The sequence below is a fragment of the Aptenodytes forsteri genome, unplaced genomic scaffold (genome assembly GCF_000699145.1).
Source record: "Aptenodytes forsteri isolate BGI_AS27 unplaced genomic scaffold, ASM69914v1 Scaffold847, whole genome shotgun sequence".
Taxonomy (NCBI): Eukaryota; Metazoa; Chordata; class Aves; order Sphenisciformes; family Spheniscidae; genus Aptenodytes; species Aptenodytes forsteri.
Genome location: NW_008794623.1, coordinates 272,945 through 283,769, shown reverse-complemented (window position 1 = coordinate 283,769; position 10,825 = coordinate 272,945). Strand labels below are relative to the sequence as shown.

At 58.2% G+C, this 10,825-nt stretch overlaps 2 protein-coding genes across 2 annotated transcripts in view; both read left to right on the top strand.

Moving 5' to 3' along the window:
- The window catches only part of LOC103893977 (signaling lymphocytic activation molecule), a 3,733-nt gene extending 3,627 nt beyond the window's left edge, over positions 1-106 (top strand). Inside the window, exon 5 of the mRNA XM_009273280.1 lies at positions 50-106. Coding sequence (XP_009271555.1) covers positions 50-106 — 57 coding nt within the window. The remainder of the gene's footprint in view (positions 1-49) is intronic.
- Positions 107-2,573: 2,467 nt separating this feature from the next.
- On the top strand, positions 2,574-8,980 carry LOC103893976 (T-lymphocyte surface antigen Ly-9). Its single transcript, XM_009273279.1, has 7 exons — positions 2,574-2,625; positions 4,652-4,945; positions 5,043-5,312; positions 6,225-6,326; positions 8,141-8,193; positions 8,553-8,663; positions 8,903-8,980. Exons 1-7 carry the CDS (start codon positions 2,574-2,576, stop codon positions 8,978-8,980), a joined length of 960 nt encoding a protein of 319 aa, XP_009271554.1.
- Positions 8,981-10,825: the final 1,845 nt, after the last annotated feature.

Sequence of the window (10,825 nt, the reverse complement as noted above, 5' to 3'; positions counted from 1 at the left end):
CCGCTCAGGCACCTCACTGACCCCTTTGTTCCTCTGCTCTTTGCTGCAGAGCCCCGACAAGGAGCCCACGACGGTTTATGCCAGCGTGATGATGCCCACGGCCTGAGCCTCTCCAGGCAGCGGGCAGCAGCCCAGCCCGGCCTCCGCCTCTGTTCGCCAGGCACTGACGTCCACGTTCCCGGCTGGAGGAAATCCCGCTTGTCCCTGGGGAATCGGGGCAAAACCCTCCGGCACACGCCAACCCCTGCCGCAGCTGAGCTGGAGCTGCAACAATGGCTGCGGAGGTGAGGGACGGCGGAGCAAAGAGCAGGGCTGAAGCAAGGCAAGAAATCTCCCCAGGCTGTGGCTAAGGGTGGCCTGCAAGATGCTGAAGCAGCGGGAGAGGGTAGAGGGGCTCTGGATACGACCCCGCAGCCGGGCATGAGCGAGGGAGAGAGAATCGGCACCTCAGAGGGGAAGGGCCAGCCCATCAGCACCACGGTGCAGCACCGGGAAGCGTGGCCGGAGCAGGTTTGCACCCCAACCTCATCCCTGCCGCGTGGGTTTTCACCCCACGGCCTCATCCCGTGGCCCCGGTTTCGCTAGAGGGAGCCCCTGGCTCGTGGCAGCCAGCAACACCGGTGACGTGCAGGGACGCGGGTTCAACGGCAGCGGAAAAAATCAGAAGCAATTTTTTTTTTCTTTTCCACCTCTGCTCTGCAACTGGTTACGAAATGCCCGAGTCGTGGCCCAAGCAGTGAAGAAAGTTTTTTGCAATCCCCTCGGGGCTGAGCCCTGCCCGCTGCCCGATCCCCTGCACCGAGGGCACCGGCAGCCCATGCCTGCACCTGGGAAAGCAGCCGCGTCCCACCGCACTTTTCCATCCCCATCCTTTTCCACTGATGACTACGGGAACAGGCGAGGATCTTCCAGGTGGACTATTTAAAGCTGGATTTCTGGCTGAGAGGGGGAGGCAGCCCCTGCCTGTGGCCCGGCCACCCACTGCCTGCAGCAGCTCCCGACTTCCCTGCAGAAATACCCGGCGTGGGGATGCTGGAGGTGGCCTGGAGGAGGGACCAGGGCTGTAAAACCTTTCCAACCCCCCCCACAGCCTGAGCTATTTTATAATCCCCACATAACTCAGCTCGTACAGCAGGTCTGATCTCGTGTGCCGCTGCTAAGGGAAAGGAAAATAAATTTATAGTAAAGCCTTTTGGAAAGGTTTGCTGGAGGAGTGTGTCAGGGGCTGGATCAGTCTTGTGGAGGGGGGGCGGGGGAGAGAAATCAGTGTTTTTGCACCTCCCTAGCTTCCTTCTTTCGTTACTACAGAAAATCAGCTGAGCTGCTTCCTTGGAAAAGTCTGCCTGCAAAGCAACCACTTCCCCAGGAGCGTGGGCAGGTCCAGGGAAGGGCAAGGGCAAGGTCACGCTTGCCCTTGCGCCTCTAAGATGGTGCGAAAGCCCCACGTTCTGTGCCTGGCGCTTGTGCAGGATGGAGCCCGGTCCTACCTGTGTTGGTCCTTGCAGAACGATGGGGCAGTGGCCCGACCCTGTGATGTGCCGTCCAGTCATCGCAGCCTGCCCCACGGCTGCGAGGGGACGTCAGATGCTCAATATGGGGAAGAGTTCAAGTAAAAAATGCTAATGCTGCCATTGCAGAGGAGCATTGAGACAAGATGCTGCAGGACCCCCCCCCCCCAGGTGACGCTCAGAGGAGGCAAAGGGAGTTATAGGGTGGCTCATCCCCCAGGGTGTCTCTTTGTGCCTCTCATCTCACGCCCCCTGCCAGGGTGTTGTGAAAAAGAGGAGCTGTTTTTAAGAAGTTCAGTGACTTTTGTAGTGTTGGTATTAAGCAACGATGCTGGTCCCTGTGCTAATGCATCCCACCGCCCAGCCTCCCGCAGCACAGCACTGGGGCAGCGCTGAGGGGGCGACAGCACCCCCTGCTCCCTCGCTGGGGTAGAGGAACCAGGGCTATTTTAAAGCCCAACGTCCTCAGCTGGTCCGGCGCGCTTCCCCCACCTGAATTTCAGTATGATGCCGGTGTCATGCTACTTCCCAAAATAATCTGAATTAAGGAAGCGGTTGCTTCTCTGCAGTTGTCATTCAGCTGTCCCGTCTAAGGGTGATGGAGTTTGGGGGGATGGAGAGTTTGGATCTCAGCATCCCCTATGAAGGATGCCCGGGTGGCATCGGTCCATGGGCACGAGCGTGCTCCCGGGCACTGACCCGCGATGGTCTCCACGATACCCCTCTCTTAGGGCTGATTCCCCTAGAGGAGCTGGGACACTTGTCACACATGGCCATGATGATGCTCTTTCTCCCAGCTGCCACACTCATCTTTCCTTGGAGATGGAGTTTTTCAGCTCGAGTTTTCATTATGCATGTGGGATTTTCTTCCTTGTCATACCCTTTCTGGTACCAGGCCCAATGTCAGTGCGATGGTACCAGCCGTTGGATGAAGCACAGAGTTATCTCCACCCATCCAGCTGCGGGAGGAAAACTGTGGGCGTAGGCACTTGCGTCTTCCTCTTGCCACCGCAGTCTGTAGTAGATGCTGGGTGCAGAGAGCCCCTCTCTGTGCGCCGTGGGTCGATGGACGTGTTTTGGTGCCTGCTGCTCGCCGCCCTCCTGCTCCACCACACAAGTAAGTGCAAGGTGCTCGTTTTCCCTCGGTGGTGGAAGGAAAGGAGCCCATGAGGGGTTCGGGGTGGTTTTAGGGACTCCTGGGAGAGCAGGGACAGGGCTGCACGTGTGGGACCAGCAGTACAGGTGCAGCTCTGCGGGGATGGAGTTTTGTCCCAAGGTTTTTGGGCAAACCAGGGCGAAAGATGCCCAGCACGACCCGGTGCTGGCCTCTCGCTCTTGTGTGGTCCCCCTCTGCTAATGAGTGAATGCATCAGGTCTCAGCTCCTGCCCAGTCTCCGTCCACCTGCTGCCAGCTGTGCACCAGCTGCCAAGTCTGCTGTTCTGCTCCACGTTCGGGGTCTGTTCCCCCGCGTGTTGTCTCTGAGTTTTTCTGTGCTCCTGTGGCTTTGTTGTGGGGTGTTTAGGGCTGTTTGGAACAGGAGACACTTTCTGCCTCTTTTCAGGCAAGGGGAAATGGGCAGAGATGCTGCCTTTGCCCGGGCCCCCTCCCCGCAGCCTCCAGGAGGGTTTTACTGCCGGATGAGCACTCCAGTTGCCTTATCTGCTATTTCAGTAGAATTTCCTTCTTCAAGTTTATCTCCCCAGCCAGCTTTTCCTTCCACGCCGTTGGAGATGACTGTTCTCAATGTCCCAGAGGCGTTCCCACCGGGTCAGGCAGGGGGGACCAGAAATGCGGAACCCTGGGGAGATGTGACAGTCTCGGGATCTGGCCGCCCAGCTGAGCCAGGATCAGTTCCCTTTCTAGGAACTGGAGAGAAAACATCCATCCCCAGCCCAGACTGGGCAGCGCTTATTTTTGAAATGGGAAGTAGGGAAATGCCTTCTTCCTTCTCAGAAGAGGGGAGAAGCAGCTGCACATTTGGGGAAGAGGCCACGAGTTTTCTTGCCTGTTTGGGTAGGTGAGCTTGGCCTTTCGGTCTGGTGATGAAAGGGAACCTGCCTGACCTTTCTGAGCCCTTGCAAACTCTTTCTTGCACTTTCATTTTGCACCTCAAGGCTCTATCCCTTGCACTGTCTTTGCATGTAGGAAGCAGCGTGGATGTCCCGTAGCTGCAGGGGAACCTGGTGCCACTTGCTTCACTAGCCCTTGGGGGATGCAAAAGCACAAGTCCTGCTGGGGGACCTCAGCCCAGAGCCTCAGAGGCAATTAGTTTATTTAAAATAAAAAGGAATCCCCCTAATTCCTACAATCACCCCACGACAGAGCGGTTCCTCAGTGCTCTCCACATCCAGCGTCAGTGATCCAGCATGCCTCCTTGTCCCCAGGGATGCCCCAGAGGGTTCGAGTGAGCCGGCAATGTGCGTTCGCAGCCCAGAAAACCAATTGTCTCCTGGGCTGCATCACCAGCAGCGTGGCCAGCAGGTCGAGGGAGGGGATTCTGCCCCTCTGCTCCGCTCTGGTGAGACCCCTCCCGGGGCACTGTGTCCAGCTCTGGAGTCCTCAGTACAGGAAAGACACGGACCTGTTGGAGGGGGTCCAGAAGAGGGCCACGAAGATGATCAGAGGGCTGGAACACCTCAGATGGCTTTAAACTAAACGGGGGGTAGACACAGACTAGATCTAAGGAAGACATTTTTTACGCTGAGGGTGGTGAAGCACTGGCACAGGTTGCCCCGAGAGGTGGTGGATGCCCCATCCCTGGGAACATTCCAGGTCAGGTTGGACGGGGCTCTGAGTGACCTGGTCTAGTTGAAGAGGTCCCTGCCCGCGGCAGGGGGGGTTGGACTAGGTGACCTTTAGAGGTCCCTTCCCACCCAAACTATTCCATGATTCTATGCCTTTACCTGCAACTGAAGAGAGGTACTGTGCGCCATAGCACTGGGGGCTCTGGCCAGAGATCAGCCTGTCCGTGGCATCACGCTGTGTGATCGCAGTGGGACAAGGCTCTTCTTTTCGGCCCAGGCTCTTCTTTCGGCCAAGGACCCTTCCCTGGGCCCTCCTGCCTTCTCCGCCAGCCAGGCCCCAAGTTCGCTGTGCATCTTCTCCCCGGGCACGCTGCCTTCAGCTCGGCTTCTCTCCCCAGCGTGCGCCGGTGATGGGGCAGAGTTGACCAGCGCCGTGGGCAGGTCCGTCACCTTCCTCCTCCAGAACCTGGATGAAGAAGCCGCAGCCTGGAGCTTTCACAACGATGTCATAGTGACCGTCAAATTCGGCAATCCTCCTGAAGTCACGTTTTTTGACGACAACTACAAGCCGCGCTTGGCCTTCCCCAAGAATGGCAATGCGCTCACCATCTCCCAGCTGAGGATGGACGATGCCGGTACCTACACCGCAAAGACCTCAGGGGTAAAAACCACCTTCATCCTACACGTTTACAGTAAGTGCCTTTTAGTGTTGGCGTTTTTTGTGGGCTTTTTATGCTTTGTGCTAAATGGGGGGTTGGGGATTTCCTGACAGCCCCCCGCTTCCCACAGGGGAGCTGGAGGTGCCAACGGTGACCTGCGCGGCGCAGAACTGCTCGGCCGACGGCTGCCGCTACACCCTGCGCTGCACTGCGTCAGGCTCTGGCTACGGCAACGTCTCCTACAGCTGGAGCGTGGGGGACGGGCCACGGAGCGAGGGGCCCACAGTGCTGGTGGAGGAGTCGCCCCTGGACAAGTTGCTGCCGCTGCTCACGTGCACGGTGCGAAACCCTGTCAGCAGCCGCAACACCACTGTCGTCTCGCCCGCTGCCCTTTGTGCAGGTAACAGCCATGGAAAGATGCATGGGTGGGTGGCGGGGATGGGCCGTATCCTGCTCCCAGTGGCTCCAGCTTTTCTCCCAAGCTGTGCCTCGGCGGGCAAAGAAAGAAATGCGGACCCCCGGCAGAGGCACTTACTTCTCTCCCTGTTCTCTCCCCTCGCCGCACTGCCCGTGCCGTCAGAAAACACAACCCACCCTCCCACCACCGGTGAGCTGCCGAACCGCCTGTCCGTGTCCGGCCTCGCTCTTAAGTGTCTGAGTGTGCCTGAGCTACCTAACAACGTCCGGCCACCCCGGACCCCCACACGTGGGGAGATGGGGAGCCTCAGGCCAGCACAGTCCATCTCCCAAAACAGCTCGCGGGGGATATCCAAGTTTTCTGGGCAGTGCTCTTAGCATCCGTGCGCTGTCTTCATCACTCGGGGAATTTGGGGAGGGGAGGTGGGTCCACATTTCTAGCTTGTCCCCCCAAAAAGTTCCAGCTTGGGATGGGAGCATCAAATTAATTCGTGCAATGGAGAGGCAGAGCCAAGGATGGGCTGGAGGTGGGAGCGTGGCTCTGTGTAGACCTGCTGCCCCCAGCCCATGTGGGTTTCCCCCCTCTGCCCTCCCCGCAGAAACCACCCGTGAGGTCCCCGGAGTGCAAAGGGACATCAGTGGGGGCAGCTGTGGTGGGGCTGGGGTGGGAGTCTTCCAGCTGCTGCTCTGTCCGCAAAGCCACTCGTCCTCGTGCAGTATGTCGCCTCCTTTCCGTGTTGGACCGTGTTATCGTGAAATAAGGGTCCCTGCAAAGTAGGGAAGAGCTCAGCGGGGTGTTGAAGCAGATGCCTGCCTGTTTCCCCCTGCTCTGATCCTAGGAAGAGGCAGATGATACATTTTGGGATGTTGTTACCGGACCTTCTTCTCTTTCAAGGCACCTACTCCAGCAGGCAGGCTGGAATTGTGGCTGCGTTGGTGACTGGAGTCGGAGTGCTTTTAGCAGTGGTTATCTTTGTGATCTACTGTAAATCCAAAGGTGAGCTGCTTCCCCTGCGGGTAACCGTCCCTGCAGACCTGGCAAGCAGGAGATGGGACGTCAGAGGGGAGGACACGGCCAGCCCTGGCACCTGGGCACCCGGGGGGCTGCGGCAGCCGGAGCTGAGGATGCTGCGCGGGGTTTGCTTTGGTTGCCACTGCTGACGAGAGCCCCGTGTCGCTTCTTCCCCAGGCTGGAGGATCTTCTGTTTGCCCGCAGCCGAGGCTACGAACACAGGTAGGACTTTGGGGCTCCCCTAGGCATGTCCCTCCCTCCTTGTTTTTCCTGGTGGGAATAGTCTGGTCGCATTTAAGATCACGAGGGAAATCATCCACTGCCGTGGCTTGGTACCAGAGCGTACCCCGGCTCACGGGACCCAGACGTCTCCCCGCGCCCCCACCCTGCACACATGGAGGCAAGTAAAAGGGGACGACGCCAGGCGATGTCGCGGTGGCTGAAGCTGTGCTCTTCCCCAGTCTCTTGCTGGAAAACTTCGCGTCAGCACACCAAGAAGGAGCCGGGAGCGCAGCCGTGAGATCACCAAAGCAAGAGGGATTTTGGGGAAAAGATAAGAGCTGGCAAGAGACACTGGGGGGGGGGGGGGGGGGGGGAGGGGCAGAGACAAGCAACAAGGGGTCGTGTGCCCCATGGCCAGAAACGACCCCCCTGCAGCACCGCGCACAGTTCGAGCAGCTGCTGCCTGATTTCTCTAGCTCTTGGGGACAGAGATCAGAGGCTCCTGGGAGAGGTGGAGCAGCATGACAGCGGCCGCAGGGACTGAAGCACGCCCTTGGCATCGCTTCGGGATCAGCTCCGCTAGACTCAGGGGTTCAGGGTGTGAGTCCAGCCGAGGAAACTGGTGGAAGAAGAGACCACTGGGCCAGTTCCCATCTCTTCTCCCTGATGTTCAGGGCCATTTTGTGATGGGCCGTGCCGTGCCCATCACTGCTACAACTGAGCCAATGCCCAGCAGAGATCTTGCTGACTTTTTTTTTACGTGCGTGTTTTGTTGTTTCCGTAAGCTGAAATAAAGCTGACACGAATGGCGGAGTTCCTGCCTTGTGTTTCGCGTTTGTGTGTGCCCGAGCGGGATGTCAGGACCCAGCACCAGGACCACGGGCTCCTCCCGGCCGATAATTTGGATCCAGCTCTTCCATTGGGAACCATGGGCAAAACCTCTCCTCGAAGCACTCCTCTCTGCATGGGCTGAAGCCTGCGTGGCTGTTCCTCTGTGGGGCTGGCAGCAGCACTTCAAATGAGAGGCACTGAAATTTTGACCCCAAAATGGGATTATGAAGGATTTAAATCCTCTCTTCCCCGCTCTGTTCGATGAGCCAAAGAACAAGCTGACGCTAATGCTTGCTGCAATGGTGGCAACGTATGAAGGAGAGACAAATGCATATCGCCCTCCAAAAGCAGCCGGGGATCTTGTATTTAAATTAAAAAAAAAAAAAAAAAAAATCTGATTTTCACTAGCAAGTCCCTTTGATTGCTGTCCTTTGAGCTGGAAGCAAGGCCCCGCTCCTGCAGCGGCTGGGGCAGGAGGGACGGTGGGATGAGAAGCGATGCTCACCTCGATCCAGACCCACAGCAAACACCTCCAGCAGATCTGAGGGGCTGCCGGGTGCTGCAGCTCCTGCACGGCTGGGCTTTCGCCCGGGCCCGGCAGACATTTAAGCTGGGATTCCCTCCAGCCCTCGGCGAGGAGCATCCCGGTGGCACTGCGGGTCATGCAAGGGGATCCACTGCAGCCCCTTCCCAGCTGCGGCAGCCTGCTCCCTCGCTGACCCTCCACTTTTTTTTTCTCCTTGCAGAGGCCGGAGCAGAGTACGCGACGGTGTATGCCCAAGTCGGCCCTTCCCAGCAGGTGAGTTTGTGCAGGCTCATCCCCGTCCCCCGTGGCTGGACCGGGCTGCGCAGGTGGGGGGGTCCCTGCACGGGATGGAGATGGCCTGGGGGCCACGTGGCGGGGACGGGGAGGAAGGACAGCAGCTGGACAACCCCGGGGGTTTGTCTGTTAGATCCTGCTGGGAAGTTGAAGGGGGACATGCCAGTGCCGGGGCTTGCCCAAGAGCAGCCAGCACGGCCACCTGCCTGCACTTCCTGGTGCATCACCAGGGTTTCTGTCCCCGGCCCCACCGAACTTGGCTTCTTTGGCTCACCCAGGCTTTGGGTCCCTTTGCCAGCTCAGGGCCCTGGAAACACTTTTTAAAATCTTGTCCCCAGGTGCACCTGCAGAATTTCTCTAATGCGCAGCGAGACGACCCGCAGAAGACGCTGACCCCCGGTGTGGAGACCTCCAAAACCATCTATTTCACCATCCAGGCTATGGCCCAGGTGAGTTGGCGCTCATGGCCATCTCCCCTGGAGGGGCTGCAGCGCCGAGCAAGGAGATGGGCAAGACCCCAGGGTGAGAGACGTAACTCCTGGAGCAAGGGGCACAGACAGATGGGTCTTCACTGGGCTTTCTTGGGGTCCAGAGCTTCAAGCCAAGCCCGTGGGTCCCCTCTTTCTCGCCAACGGAGGGATCGGCTCCCACGAGCCCAAGCAAAGCTTTTGTCCCTTTCCAATTGCAGACGGATGATGAGAAAATGGGCAACGGCATGCCTGCTGGGAGCAGGATGAGAAAAACGTCTACTCCGGTGTACCCATGAGCCCGCTCTGAGTGCGGTGCTCCTCTCTGCCCGGCCCGTGGGGCTGCAGCGTTCCCCCTTCCCTCCCCATCGCTGCTACCTGAGATCCACCTGTCGGCAGCGGTCCCTGGCCATCGACGTGAGGATGTAAAGCGCCCCGTAAGTGCAGGCTCATCTGGCGCAGGAGCTCTGCCCCTGTTTTGGCATCCACGTGGGGTTTGGGCTCCTTTTTCTGCCCTCTCTGACCAGACCAAGGAACATGGACCAAAACTGTGGCTGCAAACCCAGCCCTCCTGGTGTAAGGACACGAACTGATGCTCCTGGGATTCGCCCTGCAGCACCTCAGGCTGCGGAGCCTCAGGACGAGAGGATGGGAAAACTTGAGGACCCTTTTTAAAGCCCTTTTAAATTTTTTTCTTTTTGCTATACTTTTAAACTTGGCAAATACTTTGACTGCTTCGTTTGGTTGCTAAACCAAGAGAAAGCAAAAATAACACTTGGTGGTAGAAAGCTGAACAAGAAAACACACATGCCTTTGCCCAGGCGCACACACCCAGGCTGCTGCAGTTTCGGTGCCAGCTACTTCCCCAGCGCTTGCTGCTCCCGGGCCTGCCGGGGACCTTCCAAACCTCACGGCACCCCGGCATTGTGTTCGGCATCGCTTTATGCCAGCAGCAAGCTGCTTGCGGTCCCCTGAGACGCTGCAGGGCCATGCCGGGGTCCAGGGGCAGGAGGTGGTCCGGGCTTGGGGGAAAACAGGACAAGGAACGTGGCTGGTGCCGTTCTGCTCCACTCCTTTGATGTGTTTGTATGCGAGGTTTTATAATTGGATGAAATATTTGTATGTGAAGTGCTGTGTTTCCGGAGTTGGGCAGCTTCCCAGCAGAGCTTCAGGGAGGAGAGCAGCCCTCCGAGCCCCGAGCGATGCAGGGATGCTGCAGGGGCGGGTAGTGGCTGCATCCCCCCGGGATGCGCGTCCTGCAGCAGGGTCTGCGTGGGTTCACCCTGAGCTGGGACTTACAGGGACCTGGGTACCCGGCGAGCAGGCCACAGGGCACATCCCCACCCTCCCTGCTCCCCAAACCCGCCCAGAGCTGGCAACTGAGTGAAACGTGCACATTGGCATCAATTTTCCAGTGCCGCCGGACAGACAGACGCCGTCCGTGCTAGGAAGCCTCTTCTTGTGCGTGCCGCTTCCCCCTGCTCTTTGTCTTGTCTGTGCGGATAGTAAATTATTCAGGGATGAAACCGGAGATTTCTTTGAAGTGCCTGGCACAGGAGAGCCCTCTAGGAGCTACTGGAATAAAAATGCAAGACGCATCTGAGCTCAATTTCTGTCTGCACAGTATTTTGGGTGAAAACAGTCCATTATTGACGAGCCCGTGGAGTAATTTGTTTATTCTCTGCATTTTCACAGTATGTGACAGGCTTGTTTTTGAGTTCCTCAAATCCATGCTGATCAATTAAAAATATATGCCTCAGTGGGTCATGCGTTTTACCAAGGGATTCATCCGTGTGGCACCAAATCTGTCCTTGTAACTCCAATCCCCAGCCTGGACAGGGCTTAAAACAACGGTGATGACACCAGGGACTGGCCTTGAAGGGAGCCGGGGCACTGCTGGAGCATCACCCCCTCCTTCGCCCGTGCTGACGACTGACGGGGCTCCATCCCTTACCCTGGGCACAGCCCCAGAAACGACCCCCCCCGGCTGTTAATCACCCTATTTCAGTGCCAACACCTTTGAGCTCACAGGAAGCCGTTGGTCGGGCAGAAAGGGGAAGGAAGACATTGCAAAAGGGAGAGCCGTGGTGGAAGGCTCGGTGGGGCAGAGGAATATGGAGCCGAGAGGCGCCAGGATGGGCTGG

Excerpts from the sequence above, each read along its gene's own strand:
- LOC103893976 (XM_009273279.1), top strand. The coding sequence starts at position 2,574 with ATGGACGTGTTTTGGTGCCTGCTGCTCGCCGCCCTCCTGCTCCACCAC. Across the intron at positions 2,626-4,651 it reads CCTCCTGCTCCACCACACAA|CGTGCGCCGGTGATGGGGCA; the intron begins GTAAGTGCAAGG and ends TTCTCTCCCCAG. Across the intron at positions 8,194-8,552 it reads AAGTCGGCCCTTCCCAGCAG|GTGCACCTGCAGAATTTCTC; the intron begins GTGAGTTTGTGC and ends TCTTGTCCCCAG.